General features: G+C 39.6%; 1 protein-coding gene across 2 annotated transcripts in view; it reads right to left on the bottom strand.

Moving 5' to 3' along the window:
* Positions 1 to 1,020: 1,020 nt before the first annotated feature.
* The window catches only part of EPHA6 (EPH receptor A6), a 524,520-nt gene continuing 506,501 nt past the window's right edge, over positions 1,021 to 19,039 (bottom strand). For both annotated transcript variants that reach the window (XM_068395269.1, XM_068395270.1), the window contains 4 exons: positions 16,531 to 16,680; positions 6,601 to 6,794; positions 4,076 to 4,225; positions 1,021 to 1,135 (listed from right to left, as the gene is read on the bottom strand). In XM_068395269.1, the coding sequence (XP_068251370.1) occupies positions 1,021 to 1,135; positions 4,076 to 4,225; positions 6,601 to 6,794; positions 16,531 to 16,680 (609 nt within the window). The remainder of the gene's footprint in view (positions 1,136 to 4,075; positions 4,226 to 6,600; positions 6,795 to 16,530; positions 16,681 to 19,039) is intronic.

Raw genomic sequence — 19,039 nt, 5'->3', positions numbered from 1 at the left:
CCTGCTCCCGTGGGAATAAGCACATCACCCCACTGATAGCTGGCCCTCTAAGGTCTACTACCACTGGTGGAAATTATGCTTAGTTCAAGCAGCAGAGGCCTGGATTTTTGGAACAGAAAGCTTTCTGAAGTCTATGTGGCCACAATATAGCTGACAACCATGTTTTACATGTGGTTATGGAGACATTACAATCAGTTTTCCAGTGAATATTTGCTGTGTAATAGAAGCAAACGCTCAGTATTACAAAAAAAAAAAAAAAGAAAAAAAAAAGAAGGTCTAGGGTGGTGAAGAATCCCAAGGATGAACAACTTGTCCAACTCAATTTAAAATTTAAAGCATAAAAAGTGTTGAGTGCTAAATTAGTTAAAAATCAAGGACCTTAAGATTTCAGACAGATTTCTCTCACTATCCTCCCAATTTTTGAAACAATGAAAACTCGCTACATAAAATCATCAGTCATTTCTGCAAAAAATACTAACGTTTTGAGGCACTGGCTTACCAGCATTTAAACTATTATAAAGTAATATAACAATAGCGCCCGTTTGGATTCAATTAAGAGATAAAATAAATATTTATGTCAAACTACTTCTTGATTGCACATTTGGTATTGGAAGTTACATGGTCACAGAACATAAAAGAAGTCAAATACTTTTTGATCTACCAGCAAACTCTAAATACATCAATAAAGAAGCCACACCAGGCCAAATAGATTACTACTTTCAAGTAAGTTCATGAAAGTTTTCCAAATACTGTTATACGGAGTTACACATCCATGCTGAGTTATTCATCAATGTGTAGTGAGAGTCTTGCAGTAGGCCAGGATTTTATCGGCAGATTACTGGCGGAGGAGCTACGCAGTGTGACTAAAAATTCCAGTTTGGAAGCATTAACATAGAAGTACTTTTATAATCTGAACAGGAGACTGCAGTTCTTGAAGTTGGGAAGAGCAGAAGGGAAGAATGAGAATATTTTTCTGTTTTAGAAATGCTGAGGCACAAAACACAGTTGATTCTAGAACTTTCATACATGAAATCCTTTCTCCTGTACGTGCATCATGTGTAACCGCAAAGTCTGTAAACTGCTGACTATTCTTCTCTGGTGTCCAATGAGTACAACTCCAATTCTTCTAATGTCACTGCAAGATAAAAAGTTTCATCTTGGATTCAAGTATAGTAAAGCCTCTTGCACACAAAAGACTATAAATGTATGATGAATTGCTCTACTTCAGGACAGTTTACTCTCCTGACTGGGCCATATAAGAATGCTGCAAACATTCAAGTTTTCTGCACCTGTCAATTCCAAATTTGTTTAAAGACAGCCATTTAGGAAAAAAAATAATCTTGTAGTTAAAGCACTGATATCTGTTGTGATACTAATGGTCAAGCAATTTTTCCAAATCTTGAGAAGAACCTAAGAGGTGGGTTCTAATAGCCCATTTTTAGTAATGTGTTAGTAGCAAATGTTTTCTGCTTATACCTGCAAAGGAACAGGGCTGATACACTCACTTTTGCAGTCCTGAGACTGAAATAACAGAGGCTGTGCTTCTGGTGAGAGGTGGTCTAAAGATCAGAATAGCAGTGAATCTTCCAGCTCAACCCAGATTTCCCTCCTCGTTTCCTTTTGTCTCATCTAGACCTGCACCCCAGAAGGGGTAGCTCACTCACAGAGCCTGACTCTTTGGCAGGCATGAAGTCAACAGCCCTTAGCATCCAGCACAATCCACTAATTCTGCTGTTCTCTAAGCATCACCAACTGCAATATGCTGAGAAAGATCACAGAGGTGGCAAGAGCAGGAAACTTCAGATATGCCTTGTCAGTTGTGCAAATCCCATGCTGGGACACAGCATAGACATCGCCTGTTTAGATACAGTCAAAAATTGTTTGACGATATAGCTAATAAAGGAGCCTGTGGGATGAGGCATGACCTTTATCAGTTTCAGATTTGCAGTTCGAGATACGTGGCTCTGTATCCTCCAGATGAAGAGCCACTGGATAGCAGCAAATGTTATGTGCTTGGGCTTAACATCCACATTGGGGATGATACACAGCACTTAAGGTCAGCAGGGACTATACAAAAATATTGAGCGTCTTAGAAGCTAAAAAGAGTCAGCTAAGGCAATAAACCTTTACAGGGGGGAGTGGTATTAGAGATGCAGGAACAATGCATAGCACTTATCAAGGAAGGCCTGATAAAACTAAGACTGAAGCCAGCAGGCCTAGGGTAACAGAGGTTATTTGAAGAAAGAAGGAATCTTTCAAAAAGCTGAAGTGATATCTAAAGAAAGAAAGTAGAACAGATGATAACCTTAGGCAGATTATCTGTAAAAGCACAGTAAGGCAGGCTAAAAAAGAACTTGAGGAACAACCAGAAAAGGACACCTAATAATAAAACTCATAATAACTCTTTTTGCAAGCTTACTGGGGTACAAGAAGCCTGCCAGAGTGTCTGTAGAGACTAATGATGATTTGGGTATAAAAGAGCACTGAAAGACTGGCCACTTTCAGAAGACTAAATTAATTATTTGAGTTGATATTCACTGTGGAAAAAATTGAAGTGACTCGCATACCAGAACCTTTATGGAGTACTTGTCAGAGGATCTGTCTGAAGTTGAAGTGACTGCAGGAGAGGTTATAGGACAAACTGAAAAGAACAAGCAACAACGCCGCTCCAGAACAAGACTATATTTAGCCAAGAGTTTTAAAAGAGTTCAAGGATGAAGTAGTGAAATTACTGACAGGGATGTGAGAGAGGGAGGTTTCAGCTCTGTTCCACTTGCTTAAAAATTTCTTGGTGCCTGAGGCATAGAGAGTGGTGCCATGCAAAATAAAAACTTTCCAGGGGAGATCTGGGGAACTACAGACCTGTGAGCCTGAAATCATTACAGGGCATAATAGAAACTACAGTAAATTACAGAATTATTGGATGCTTGGATAAATTATCTACTTGAATCACTATGGCTTTTGCAAAGAGAAATCCTATTTTATAAAATTATTTGTTTCCAATGGAGGAGTCAGCATACATATGGATGAAGGCAATCCATTTCATACACCCTACTTGGATTTCCAAAAGCTTTAGAGAGGATTCCTCGTCAAAGCTTTAAAAGAAAAATAAGGAGCTATGGCATAATAAGGTCTTTGCGTGACTAAATCACTGGTTTAAAGACAGAAGTTTAGGAATAAGTTGTCAGGTTTTACAGTGTAGTCATCAATGGAAACCTGCAGCGACTATTCTGGGGTAGTGTCGAATGTTACTGTTCAACAAATCAGTAAATGTTCTGGAAAAACAGGTGAGCACAGAGGTGAAAAAGTCAGTCGGTGAGACTGAACTGCTCAGGGCAGTAAGGGAAAGGGCCAGCTGTGAACAGTTTTAGAAGGATCTTATAAGACTAAGTGACTATGCCGTAAAGTAGCAGATGAAATTCAATGTAGGTGAATGTAAAGTGATACATAGGGGAGAAAAACAGTCCTAACTTCACATGTAAAATTACTGATTCTTAACTGACCATTACTGTTATCTATACAGATAGTCTCAGCATCAAATAAAAGATTAGGAATTAATGGGAAGGGAATAGAGAACAAAATGGATTGTATCATTATGCTACCATATTAATCCATAGTTTGCCCAAACCCTTATATACTGCATGCAGTGTTTTCATTTAAAAAATGATAGAGGGGAGTCAGAGATTGTTGAAGAAGGGCAGCAAGGTGTGGAACAATGTCCTCATGAAGACTGACAGGGGCTTGATGATTTTCACGGCAAAGCAAGAAAAGATTTTTGCCACTGATTCCAGTGGTCTAGATCAAAACTGATTCCCTAAGAAACGTTTAAGGATGTTTTCTGCCTGGCCTTCGGCAGTGGTTGGTATGGTCACAGAATGAAACTGTCAGTTCTGGGTCTCTTAATCACCTTTTTCTCCTGCATCGTCTTGGTAAAAAACTGTATTTGCCTTTTATTAGCTTAGATAAGAAAGGAAATGAAAGCACTGTTCCATACATCACAATAATTATATCACAGCAGCATCCAAAGAAATTCAGATTGATTAGTCAGCGTAGGGATAATAGATTACATACTTACTCAATACTCATTCTTGAAACCATATCCAAAGTTGTGAAACCTGCTGCCATGAAATTATTTTTATACTGACCCATTTTTATGGAGTCCAGCCAGTCACTGACTGAAACAAACAAAGGATATTCTGGAACTTCACCAGGTGAATCTGTCATTCTGTAAAAACAAAATGCAAAGGTTACCAAAGCAGTACAAAACATGACACTTGATTTACTCTGGTAGACATTGTTTTTATGAGAAGGCAGAAGGAATGAGAGAGGAGTCTGAGCAATAAAGGTCAGATCTTAACCGTGGATCTCTTTAACCCATTGTCTCAAACTTACAAATCATGTTAGTCTCCCAAGTTGCACTACTTAAACAATACATTTTTTTTTAAAGCACTGCAGCTCACTAACAAACTGAGGAACAGACCTCTCCCACTGCTCTTATTTTTGTTCCCACAGAGCGTTTCTTTACAGTTCTTACATGTTCAGGATGATAATAATTTGTAAATATGGTAGTCAAAGTAGAGGACAAACAAAATTTAACATGAGATACAACTTAAAAACATTAAAACACTGTGAGATGATTTTTACATTTATCTACAAAAAAAACCCCAAATGGGTCTTTATTGCTCTACCATTATGCAATTGGAACACTCTGATTACAGTGTTCAAAACCTAAAACTAACCCTAAAAGAAGCAAAAAGAATAACATTTTATATCTTTGCTTTTACATAGAATTATGTAAAGTAGCAAATAAAAATGAAGGAGCTAATTTAGTTACATTTCTGTTTCAGTTCTTTTCCCTAATAGTATCACAACTGAAACAGAAAGATGGAAAAAAAAAAAGATTTAAATTTCGGGGCATATATTTCCAGTCTTCTGTTGTGTACCGCACTGGTGAGGGCTCACAACTTCCATTGACTTTGTACATTTTGTGTAGAGAAACTGTAGGAACAGAATGCAGAAAAAGCACACTGCTCTTTATAAAAGCTTTATGATAGCCTTTAGGAAAAAGATATAATTTTTTAAAATGAAAATTTTGACAGCAAAAGCCAGCCAACATTAACTGATGGAACATGACTTATGTATAATGTAGGAAGCAACACACCCTAGTACCTTAACATACCGAGTTTCAACCATACATATTCAAATACATTAAACACACTGATTTTCATTCATATTATCAAAATGATAGAGATAAAACTGAAGGACAGGAGAACACTGTTAAGTACAAACCTCAGTTAAAGACCTACCAACGTCCCTTCCAACCTGAATTACACTATGATTGTATGATTCTATAGAATAACTGGTGACCTCTTAAGTTAACAGTAACACAACAATCATTCAGATTGACTTCATCAAGCATTCACAGATGAATGCTTTTCCCAAGCAAGTGAGCTCAGTAAGAGCTCGACTGCAAGAAAACAGGCATAAGCTTTTAGATTTTAAGTAATGTTTTAAAATAAGAATAGACAAAAGTGCATCGTTCTGGTGCTAAATAAAGTGACCCAGGTACAAGTAGCAAGTCATATATGTATATTTATATGCACATACACATAAGGCCACTAACCCTAGTGCATGGGCATTAAATACCACAAGTCCCACTAGTTTGTGGTAGATGAAATGGCTGTAGCCCTAACTCTATGTTTTCCTAGTAACCTCTCCATTCAGCCTTTGCCACAGCAAGATACCACCCTCAGTCTTTGCCTTGTTGCTCAGCCCTTCTCCAAAGCATACAAAAAACCCCTCTTAACCCACTGAGGTTCCCAGCAAGACCCACCCAGGCCTTGAGAACCCCTTATAAACCCAGGGGGTCTCCATGAAAGCACCTTTATCTTAAGGTGAATTTCACCTCATGAAGAGAGTGAGGCTACCTGGACCTTCACTGATTTCAGCTGATATCCAGGGGTAGCTTGGATCAACAAGCCTACAAAAATTGACAAATTCTTCCACCACAGCCTTGCTTCTCCTGTGGCTGCATTCATTTCTGTAATATTATTAATGGAAAAAACTTTGGGCAACACCATCAAAAATTTGTTGTGGAATGGTAATAGCATAATCTCTTATTTGGTCACTGTTGCCATTCTTCTGCAGATAAATCAAGATTTAGCAAGCTAAGACACAACTACTTTCTGCAGGAAATTACTCCAAGGCAGTTCAGAAGTTGCTTGAGTACTGTCAGACAGAGAGACAGGCTGTTGAATAGAGGAAAACAATTACAAAGAGAAAACAAGCACATAGGAGAAGCAGGAAAAAAATGAACAGAGAGATTCACAAAGATTAAGGATAGACAGTGCACAAACAGAGCTCAGACAAAAAAAAAAAGAAAAATGCCTAATATAATCTGCATGACTTGAGGAAAAAAGTCCTTACACAACAGTTTATTAACAATAAAGCAAAACTTAAAAGGGGCTTAAAGTTATTTGAACCCCCATAACTTTGTGAATTCAGACCTTTGCAGCTCTCTCCCACCCCTACTTAATGCCCTAAAACATCTAATGATAGCCACCATATGTTATAAAAAAAAAGTACCAAAAAGAGTCTTACACAAGTATGTCCTCCACTAGGGTGTGAAGGGTGCTTGGGTTGCGGATCAGTTTGTCTAGGAAGGTGACAATGTCGCTAAATTTTGGACGGTGGTTCCTCTCCTTTTGCCAGCAGTGGAGCATTAGCTGGTGAAGAGAAGCTGGGCAGCCCATGGGAGCTGGAAGCCTGTAGCCTTCTTCAATAGACAGTATAACCTAAAGAAATACAATGCATATGATTACTGGGCACTAGAGTTAAATGCTGAAAGGACAGTGTAAAGTTGACAATTAGAAACCAGGGACAATTAATGGCACAGCCACCCTCACTTTATGCATTGCTGGGGCTTCACTCAGGGAATTGGGACAGGCAGGCGTGTGACCAGAGGAGATGCGAAGTATTTTGTAGGCATATGAAACACAGTAGGAACTTTTTTAGGCTCTCCAGCCATCCTCTTCAAACAGCCAAGAAAGGAGGAGAAGAGGGAAGAACTAACCAGTATCCCTATCTTCATCCGCCTGCGGGTCGATGTTGTACTGAATGGAGTCACAGGGCCACAAACTAACCTTGTATGGCCACTGCATGCCGAGATGCTGTAATATTTGCATCCTGGCAGTGTGTTAGTGTGTGGCAATGTCGTGATACAATCAAGCACTACAAATGCACATTGCAGCACCTGGAAGATTTACTTGGTGATAATATGTTTCTGCTGATTGGTAAGAGTCTGATTAATTCAGGCAACGTCCCTCACACTGAGTTACAGCAAAGCACAACATTATTTTGTGCAGTCTCTCTCAGAAACCTGGGTGTCCAAGCTGTTTACGACTAAACAAAAGTTAATAAAATGATGGTGTTACTGTATACCCTAAAGTGAGTAAAACTTTCAGATTCAGCAGATGTAGAAAACAGGTCAGGATTTGGAAAGAAACAGATCTGATGTCACAGATAAATCACATGTATGATAAATTACATTTGTTCAGAGTTGAAGGGAAGCTTGTTTATAGTAGCACTGGTAACAAAAAACATTGTCTGAAAAGGACATTTTCAGCCCTGTGTGATAGGAGGTAGCAAAAGTAGATAAGGTCCATGAAAAGGTGGCTGGATTCATTCTATGTAACATTTAAAAAGCAAGAGAAAAGGTTACTAGGTTCTGAAATGAGTGGTGGTAACAGCGGGGATGATGATAGAAACGACACAGGATTTCTTGTATATAAAAGAATGGAAAGAATACACTGTTGATCAAAAACAAAGCTACGAGAAAGACCAACCCTTCCACATAAAAATCCAACCAGTGCTAAATGTTCTCTAAAGTACAAATGATCGTACACAATATTTATAATAATACACTGCACTTATAAGAAACATACCTATGGTATTTATACCCACTCTGCTTTAGGAGCCATTTATCATTTTAACACAGATGTATGTACATGCTGCAGACATATTAATGCAGCTGGAAGAGGGTGCATTAAACTGTTTACAGCAAATCAATGTTTCATAGCGCTAGCTGTAGCTTCAATATATTCAAACTTGTTATCCTGGAATATATCCTCGTCCTCTTTTTGAATTCTGAATTAATGTTGTTGGTTCCATTTAGCAATGCCTAATGCTTACGCTGCAAGCATTATGCAAATAAATAAGAGTAATGAAGCTACATTAGGACCTTAGCTCTCCCTCATGGCATGGTAGAGAATGGAACAAGACTCTTGTAGCTGTACACAGCTGGGTATCTGAGTTTCATAAAATGAGGTGACTTGGTCCTATAGTGTATAGCCCTCTTGGCAGAAACACCTACACATGAAAAACAAGTGTTTGCAACGTGGCAGGGAATTGGATTTGCATGGGCTAAGTTTCAGACCCATCAGCAACAGCACTGGGGAGTACAGGCTACTCCAAAGGCAGCATTATTTGCCATAGAGATCTCTGAATTTTATGCACCTGTGAGTATTGATGGATTACATACGTGCAGACAGCACTGGCCATGCCCATACAGAGGTGATATCTAGCAGTAAATGATATGTCAATATGATAATCCTTCCACCTGCCTTTCTGGCTACTTGTTTATCTCCCTGGGATTTACAGAATCACAGAATCAATCAGGTTGGAAGAGACCTCTGGGATCATCAAGTCCAACCATTGCCCTGACACCACCAAGTCAACTTAATTCAGTGGTCCAAAATCTGGGCTGTCGAAATGGCTGCCATAGGAAAAAGAAAATCCTCAGGATGACTGACAAGAGAAATATTTCCTCCAAACTCGTGCCTCCTAACGATGAATATGCCCCCAGATTGCTCCTGTTGCAGACTCAGGATGGGTGAGATTCAACCCCACGTGCATGAAATTTTATTCACAAAACTGTCAGAAATATGTGTCTCAAGCAGTCTGTCCAAAGTGGCTTAATAAAACACGAGTACTTGTTACAGTGTAGGGTATAGCTTAGCTGATACTTGTCCCTGAAGAGGCAATCTTTAGCAGCCCAGAAATGCAGACATCATAGTCTTTACTGTACCTGTTGCAAATGATTAATTTCTGAAAGGCATTTTGTTTTTAAAGCAAAGGAAAAGCTTCTCTACTTTTATGAGATATAGCATTCACTCGACAACAATAGAGAGCTGATGAGGTTTTTCTGAAATAAATTATTCAGGAAAAAAACCCAAAAGCAACTACAAGTTTCCAGATATTATATGTTCTCTGACACACTCTATTTTACCACCTCTTTGAAAAAGAAGTTACAGTGCATTTTGTTTCCTCTCTTGTTCAAAAGGAATATTTCAGTATGAAGAAAAATGCCAGCTGGTACTGGGATAATTATAATTTCTCATTAATACCAGCACTTTTTTAAAAATAAATTGAAAATACTGCCTCATTAGTATCCCTTGTGAGGCAACTATTATTTTTAGAGTCTGAGAAGCTAGAATAAAGATGTGAAGTGTTTAATAATGCAATGGGAATCAAGTCTCAAAGGAAGAATTAGAGCTTTTTAGTTCCTTATTCTCTGCTCCTGCTTTGCTGCTTGCACAGCACCTATCTCTAAACAGAGAAACTAAATACCCATATACCTAAAAGTGAAGAAGTATTACATTTTTCTTGGTAATATGTGATTATATATTATGTAATATGTAAAGATTATATATGTTAACATCTTTAAAATGCCTTTTTCCTTGCCAGTTTAAGGTTGAAGAAGCACCACATTAATCGTGAAAGGGTCTAAATGTCTGTTTCTACAAGAACGATATAGCAATGGCTCTAGCCATCAGCATAACTCTTTCCACATCGGCAAATCAACGTCCCGTCTATTTCAACCCGAAAGGTTAGGAGCATTAGCTTAGTTTCTGTACATAGGAAGCCCTGAGTCTGCTAACAAAAAGGCTGATTACTGCTGTCTAGGTCTGGTTTTGTGATGAGCACTTGATGGGTATGAAAAGGAGGAAAACATGCAAATATTCTGCGCTGCAATCAAATGCTAAGAAAGAGGCTGTAGGTTTCAGCAACGTGTATGTTTAAAACTCTTCAGAAGGTCTTGTGGGTCAGCATTAAGGTGAGCAAAGTGGGCAGGCTGTATTTTTACAAGTAAATCTTTTTGTCAGGTGAGAATATAAACTATAGGGGAAAGGGAATATTTTAAAAATTTAATAATTAGTTATTTCTGTGCTATTTAATGCTTAGGCTTTTATGTTTATAAATGGGACCATTCTTTTTATGTATTTTTGTACACAGATATTGAACACTGGAACTTGTTAAATACATTTTATAATTTTTGTTTGATGTTAGACATAGCTGTAAAGGTTAAAGACAGAGTTAAATATTAATTAAGATACCAAAATTATCTGAAAAATGTTTTATGGACTTCAACATAAAATTTATGCATGTTTAGTTTCAGAATCATTTGAAATTGGCAAAAATGGCATCTGAAGATTAAGCTGTAATCTTTCTGTTAGTTTCATTATTAACAGTAACACAGATTTTTGCTTTCGAAAGTTAACTGACAGATTTTTTAATAAGACTGAGACAGAAGAAAGTCCAAAGGGATGTTGTCCTGCTGACATCTGAAAAATCTACCAGGAGGGAGAGGCAGCTGCTCATGCCGCATGGTACAGAGGTGCCTGCCAAGTGTTTTGATATCTGTGGGTTGAAAGAACTATATTAGGGTAAGTTATTTTTACTATTACAAGAATCTTGCATAAGTGTAAGGAGTTCTATTCTGCTTGCTACAGTAGTTTTCTTGCATATTGATTACAATCCATTAAATATTCTTTTTTTTTTGAATACTGTAGTTCTGCAACATGCACTAATTTATACAGTGGCCTCTAACAGGTGTCCCAGTAGACTTCACTCACAGCTGTTCTACAAACCAAATGCACGGAATATAAATCTTCCTTTCCTCATATGAGCATTAGCAAGCCAGTCTCTTAGCACAGTCTGTTCATCAGTACACTAGTTTCCTTGGAAAGTTCAATATCTTAGCTAATGTTTATTAATTAAGCAATAAGACATGACAGACTGTACAGCAGCCCTAATTAATGGACACCTCTGGTGCCTGCCACACATCTAAGAAGTGCATTAATCAGCACCAACACAGGTCTGAAGTGACTTACCACAATAATAAAATGGTTATTTAGTTAAGCAAGAACATTTCTCAAAGTTAATAACATTTTTAAGCCTCTACATTATACCATGTACAGTATTAAAAAATTTATGACAAACATTTTCAAACTCAGTTGCCTAGAGTTCAGCTTCCAAATCCCTGCTTAAGAATACAAATAGAGGACACTAGATTTGCAGAGGTGTTGGGTCTCTCCAGCTTACACAGACCTGATGGGTACTTGCGAACAGTTGTAGTCCGTGAAAATCAGATTGGGTTTATTTAGGTGACGAGTATCAGCATAACACTTGTTTTTGCATCAGCTTGGACTCTGTGCTACCTGTGCTGGCTCCTCGTGATTTGATTGCTGTGACTGAGGGGTCGGACAAGAGACCCTTGGTAGATTTAGTTCAGCCCTACTGTTCATCTGACTGAAGATGTGTTCACATGGCAAATAGGGACCGTGTCAGACGGTGCTGAACTCACTTTCCCTAGCGTTGCCTCTCTTCAGGAAGGGGTGGGCATATCATTGGCTTCTATGTTATGCATGTAAGAAACGAACATTTAACCGGCAGCTGCTCAAAACATCATTTGCTTAGCCATGGTCTAAAAAAGTGAATTAATTTCCCTAAGTTTTTAATTAGAAAAGCAATTTGTAAGATGGAATGTGGACCGACGAGGAACGGCTGAGGGAGCTGGGGTTGTTTAGCCTGGAGAAGAGGAGGATCAGAGGTGACCTTATTGCAGTCTACAACTACCTGAAGGGAGGTTGTAGCGGAGTGGGAGTCGGCCTCTTCTCCCGGGCAACTAGCGATAGGACAAGAGGACACACCCTCAAGCTTCGCCAGGGGAGGTTCAGGTTGGACATTAGGAAGAATTTCTTCTCAGAAAGGGTTATTAGACATTGGAATGGGCTGCCCAGGGAGGTGGTGGAGTCACCATCTCTGGATGTGTTTAAGAAAAGACTGGACATGGCACTTAGTGCCATGGTCTAGTTGACATGGCGGTGTCAGGGCAACGGTTGGACTCGATGATCCCTGAGGTCTCTTCCAACCTGGTTGATTCTGTGATTCTGTGAAAATAGACCTGGCTCTGTGAAGTTTATACTTGGAAAACTTTTGGTACTTTACAAAAACCCACGTAATTCAATAAAGATTTTATTGCTAACTAGAGAAGAGTTTTATTATGATCAAAACACAGTAAGTGTTGTAATGTTAATGTTGCCAGATATTTTGCTGTCGCAGAACCTCTGACTATACTTATGCAAGACAACAGTTCAACAGTTGTTCGCATAATGTCTTTTATGAATCTGTTTAGTGCCTGCCCCTCTCTGTTACTTTCCCTGCCATATGTACAGTATCACTGACCTTTGGGAAGTCCTATTATTTCTGCAAAACAAGCTCATGTGAATTCAGGGTAATTTGTTGTACTAAAACATATGTCCCAATATCCAGCAAAGTAAGCGTTACAATATGTCTAATAACTTGAAATTTCCCAATGACATTTAGAGTCACTACATGTATTTAGAAGGTCACAGGTACTCACTGTTAACATTTTGGCACTGAAAGCCTGTGGGTAGGGCTCCAGAGAAAAGGAGTCCTTTGTGCTGTGCGTTGCTGAACTGCAGGGAAAGCCCCCAGGAGTCAGCATCATTAGCATAAGCAGCACCCATAGGGCCCGCATCATTATTCTGTATTAACAGATACTTGTATTTCGGATGTAGGAGTAATTAAATGTTGCTATCCTTGTGCTGTAGCAGAATACTTAATATAATCTAAACGGAGGGGTTGCTTTATGAATTCTTACTGCTGGCATGGCCTTGAATAGATACATTGGGGGCTGTGATAGAGGGGAAGAGAACAGGCTGAAGCCAGCCTTAAAGAAAGGGAGAGGCAGCTGGCATTAAGGTCTGTGTTGCGCACTACTCACCTGGTGACTTGGGCTCTATGTGAGGGTCCTACAGGTCATTCAAACCCTCTTCCCAGGAGGTGAATAGTGGGGCCGAATGGACTTAATAGAAAGTCTCTCCCCCTATTCCCAGTTAGTGGTAACAGCAGTGGGAGAGTCAAGAGCTGGGCTGGTAATGCAACCAGCATGAGGAGAAGGATTACGATTACAGGAGAAGTAAAAGAGGTGATGGCAGTTGGGTTCCTCATAGAGAGTTAACCCAACACCAGATGAAATCACTCACAACTAGAATAGAGACTGAAATTCCCGATGTCGTAGCACAAGATCGCATGACTGAGACACAATGATACAGCAAAAAAGCATCCTCTTCCCTCCAGCTCCTCGAGCTGTAGTCACTACCAGCTGCCCATCACCTGCAGCTAGATAAGCAGAGTGGCAAGATGAGGGGCAGAGGCAGAGTTATGGAGAGGTGACACTGCAGCTGGAAGCACTGTCACTGCACAGAAGCCAGGCACCAAGGCAGGGCCAACTTTGTTCAGAAGTGTATCTGGCTTCATAGGCTTCTTTAATCTCTAAACAAACCAGCCCTGAATGGGGTGCTGCAGAGGGAAGGGAGAAACGAAATACCAGTTATATGGGAAGGAAAGCCAGGCAAAAGACTATTGCCCATGATACGCTCAGAGGATGTGCCAGTGGCAACTGACAGGGGCAATAGCAGAATGGACTGTGAGACGTTGCTGCTTTTATGATTAGGCACAGTCCCTCAACCAGGCAGTGCTAATGGGGATGGAAGGGAAAAAGTAACTGCCCAGTGAGCCTTGCTTGTAAAGGCACATGTGGACATTGTACTTACTACTCAGAAAGCTTTGCGTGGACAAGAGGCAATGGGCACAAACTGAAAACCATGAAATTCCATCAAAACGTAAGAAAACACTTTTCTGTTGTGCAGGTGATTGGCACAGGTTGCCCAGAAAGGTTGTAGAGTCTCCATCCTTGGAGACAGTCAAAACCTGATTGGAGACAGCCCTGAGCAAACTGTTTTAGCGGACCCAGCTTGAGCAGGGAGGCTGGAGTAGATTCTGTGATTTGCTAGTACCTTTTTCCCCATTTCTTGTTCTGTTCAATCTCCCCTTAAATGAAGGCTCACAGTGAAACTAACTATTGCATCTCTTAGTTTAGGAAGGCAGAAAATTTGAGTCTATATATGCATTTTGATACAAAGTGCATTCCATGCAATGCAGAGTAATCACGTTTTGCAACAGCATACTAATGATGAACAGGCTCATATTGCCGTGGCTGTGTTCAGCTTTGCTTCTGAGCGGAAGACTAGCTCAAGAATAGCCCCTTCTGCTATTGCAAGGCTGAAGTGATGTCCCAGCTCCTTAGCAGTCAGTTCCTGAACCACCACATCTTACAAAGGAGCTTTTTAAGGAAAACAATGGCAGTTTGCCACTGCAATGCAGTTGCAAACATAGGTGTTTGCAAGCTATGGTAGTCTAGGAGCTGGTAAGTGGCTCTCAGTTCAGGCAAGGAAATAGCTGGGGTACTCATATTGTTAGTTGGAGTCTGCCTGTTCATCCTCTTTTATTAAATTTGAACCCATTGGCCTATTTGAATCAAATTAAATAAGTTGTGTGAGCAGCTGGCAGAAGTATAAAGTTGGTTGTAGGACACAGAGGCTTAAATATATGAGAAATCTGTACACAGCTGATTTCACACTGTGGTCCAGGGAAAAAGTAGCCTTAATTCAGTTGTCTAGGCATAGGTGTCTAATTTTACACTCCCTAAGGTATCCTGCCCAGCCTTCAGTTGTTGCTCCAAAAGAACTCAGGTCTCCTGCACATCCTGCGTCAGCCGCATGCAGAGATCTTAGTTACTCTAGGGCATCTCAAATGCCAACAGATTGCTAGCTGTGGGAAAGAGAATTGAGCCTACTGGGCTTCTCTGCTGATTTCACAGTAGATTAATGATGTGTTTATAGTTCAGATAGTACCAAAATAATGTCTCTACTGAAGAAAAAGGTCTACTTCAGCTCAGTGGTTCCTTGTTCTCTTCAGATGGCCAACCAGCCACCACTGCCTGGTCAGTTACTAGAAGCATAGCTCAAAACCAGGCACAGCGTGTATTGTCCCATACTTAGTGTTAATTAAGGAGCACAGCAGGGAGCTGGGCTGCTGGCAGGTAGATGTGTGGAGCAGGGGATGGAGGCTCTAGGCATTGTCAGGGGAGAACGATGTACAGGAGAGTTGGTCTAATTCCAAAGACTAAACTCACAAGAGAAAAGCTGGAGAGAAGTAGGATTATAGTATTGGTGAGGCTGTAGAGTACAAATCTAAAGGAAATAAGGCCTTGTTAGTTCTGCTAGTCTTTTCTGGTTTAGGTGGTTTTGGTTGTTTTTTTTTCCCCTTTCTTCCTGAAACGCTCTGAAATGATGTTTCTTTAATGAAAATCTCATTCAGATCCTTATCCCCAAATGACTGATCAGCCTTAACAAGCAACCAGACTTGAACAACTGAATAGCTTAGCAACAATATAAAAACAGCCATCTGGGAAAAGTCTTCTCAGCTCTTCAGAACCAACGCAGAGGTATTCTAGGCACATATATGAGAGAGGTTAAGATGGGTTGGCTGATATTCTGCATTTTGACATAGAGATTGATGGCTGGTGTGAAGACTGAGTATACCAGTTTGAGCTGTCATGGGGATCCATCAAACAAGAGAATTAATGAAAATTTAAATTGTGGTGAAGAAAAAAATCATTCCTCCTTTCCCATGCTTCATTTTCTAGGACAAGCCTTCAATTTTACTAGAAGCAAATGTGATTTTTTTTAATTGGGAAGGCTTTTTTGGCCACAACTTTTGTAAAAAAAAGTCAGAGAAAAACTAACTTTGTTATGAGGGAGGACTATTGTCCTGCACTATGGTTAAGCCTATACATAGTTTTTAAGGGAAACAGGATGCATTTAATTCTTAGAAAGGAGAATTAGCAAATACATTTCTTATGGCAGCTTATGTCTTTTAGAATTTAACCATGTATGCCCGTTGAAGGGTACTGTCGGACTGTACTGGAGATAATAGGTGAACTTTATCATCAGAATAGTTCCAGTATTCCCTCAAGTTTTGATTTATAGCTTGACTGAGAACTGCATCAACTTGTGTATCTGATGCAGATTTCCAGGGATTTGGGTGAAAGCCACATACAGTCAGCATCAGAACCTGGCAAGCTGGCTACAACTGTTTGTAATATGTCTTTAATCCATAGGAGGAAGCTAGTCAAGGTTTTAGTTATAGAGGGCCAGGTCTTCAGGTTTCATAAATTAATGAAGTTGATAGAGTTGTGTTGATTTAAATAAGTTGAGGTTCCAGCCTAGAAAGTGAATGAGAAAGCAAAGCAGGGCATGGGAGTGACAATCCTTTTCAATGAACATTTCAACAACTTGCAGATTAGTCCTTGGCAGTACTTACATCCTGGTTGGACATCTCCCAGTATGGTCTCTCACCATAGGACATCACCTCCCACATTACAATCCCATAGCTCCATGCATCGCTTGCCGAAGAGAACTTCCGGTAAGCTATAGCTTCAGGAGCGGTCCACCTGATAGGGATTTTTCCACCCTGGAAAATATGTTGACAATTTACCAATATGACCAGAATACAGAACAGCAAATATTTAAAAGAAAAGAAAACAAAAGGTATCCTGGATGCTGAGATTCTACATTCTGCTTTCTGTCAATTTGCCTTGTCAATTTGCTGCAAGTGGAAAGGAAGAAATATACCTTTTTCAGAATGTGATAAAAATTTGGTTTCATTTGTAGTTTAATTCAACCAGCACTTTGTGAAAAAAAATCTCAGTTCAAAGAACAGAAAGTATTTTAGATGATTCATGTTTGTTCAGAGTCATATAAATAGTCAGAACAAGCCTGTTGAATCATCCCAAGCCTGAAATTCCTAGCACATTGACAATTATTCTCTTTTTCCCTAAATGAAATAGAAACATCTGTTGCAAAATGGGGCACTGAAAGCACTTAATAAAATTATGTAAGAAGAGAGGACACTATAGCCTTTCTATTATTCTTTACTCTTGACAGGCTCTTTAAAATTTTGTCGTGCCCTTAAATATCCAGGTAAACAGCAAACCAAGTGTGTTTCTAATAGGTGTTTCCTTAGGATATTGAATAGTTTCGTTCTGCAGCTTTCAACTTAAAATCCAACTGCTACCACAACAAAAACCTGTAAGAATTCAGCCAACAAACCTGACTTACTCTTTACAAGATCACAGTATGCAGATTTTTTTCTCTGACATTAGTAATTTGTACCATTGAACCTGGTCTATTCTCCCATAAATAGTTTATGTATGAAAACTATTTTCCCTTTTCACAACAAAGTATTTCTTCTCCAGTTACATTTATCTTTTCAAAAATATATATGTATTATCATTCTCCATATAACTCTCTAAATAAGTAGAGAGAGCAGTATGCTTAAGGTGCCACTAGATGGTAGGAGGTAGTCAGTAGAGCTGAGCTCACTTAGCAGCAGTTGCTTTCAATAAGCAGTAATAGATTCTGCTCGGTGTTATAATTGTATTTCTGACAGAAACAAAAGAATAAATGAACTAGAACATCCGTTTGGCAATTGAAGAGAAGCCACAGTTAAAAACAAGTATGCAAATCTCTGTTAATTTGAATATATTAAAAAATTGTCTGAGTTGTTGAGGCCTGACTTCAACTGACTGAGAAGATGCTTGTTCTACCAAAAAGTGTTCAAAAGCAAAGCTCTGTGTCTGTGGTGACATGCCAGTAAGCTAACTTCTCATGACTGAGTCTCACCTGCTGATGAAAAATGTATGGTTAACATTTACGTTGTATGATAGTTATGATAGTAGCCAAGATGTCCTTTGTATGTTACATTTTTTGCAGCTGCTTTTTTAGTCTTTGCTTGCTCAGTTGTGGTTGAAGTCAGTGGCAGACCACCTACTGATTTTAGCAGTAGTAAAGTAAAGGTAATACCGTATTTTGTATTCTTACCTGAGCAGCTCCCCTACCCCCTGTTCTTAATCCAATAACCCGGTGGCCAGATCACTCCTCTGGCATGTCAGAGATGCAAAGAACCTTACGCCACACCTGCTGCCATCTCTGAGCCTGCCCTAGCCAGCACTGCAGGGTATGATGCTCTTAGTCCCTTCCTGGTACAGCTCTTCCACTTGAGAAGCAATTACAAATGTTTTTGGGTATGAGAATGGAGGAATAGGGTGACAATGGAGATTTCTGATAGGACATTCTCCAAGGAAAGACCAGCCTAATTTCTTGTCTCTTCCCCAGGGAATAGTTAACCTTCTAAACAAACTGGATAAGAGCATTTGGTGTTTGATCTCACAGTCTGGTTGCAATGGTGTTTTGGTGGGATATGTGAGTCCAAGCTTCCTGAGGCAGTGGAAGATTTAGATATTCAGTGCCCCAAATGTACACTACACACTGGGCTGTCCGTCCAGAAGGATGTGTCCTCTGAGAAACAGACAGTTTTAGGGTCTAACTGCAAACTATAGTTCAAAATATCTCCTCACACCACAGAGTTACGGGCCTTATCCTTTTTGCTGGATCAGGTTTATTCCTTTATTTTTAAATATTTTATTGACAAACTTATGTAATTCCATCCTTAGATCCCTGGCTTCTGCAGATTTTTGGGGACAATCAATATTTTCCTGGCCTAAGGCACAGGGTCGTGGTAGGCATTTAACTCCTTCTTTGGAACTGGACACATGCACTTTTAAAAAAGTAAACAACATTCCTGCTGATCCGTATCACAAGAGACACTGCCCTGACAACCCTAAAGGCCCTTCCTCATCATCAGTGTATCAGTCCTGGCTGACCAGTGATGTAGAAGGTGCGACACTTGTTCCAACACAAGAGCTCACTGTCTGAACCTCGTCTTACCAAGCAATCCCCCCTTGATGCCTTTTGCTTTATATCCACTCAAG

The sequence above is a fragment of the Nyctibius grandis genome, chromosome 2, assembly GCF_013368605.1.
Source record: "Nyctibius grandis isolate bNycGra1 chromosome 2, bNycGra1.pri, whole genome shotgun sequence".
NCBI classification, from domain to species: Eukaryota; Metazoa; Chordata; class Aves; order Nyctibiiformes; family Nyctibiidae; genus Nyctibius; species Nyctibius grandis.
This window is presented reverse-complemented; position numbering and strand designations above follow the sequence as displayed.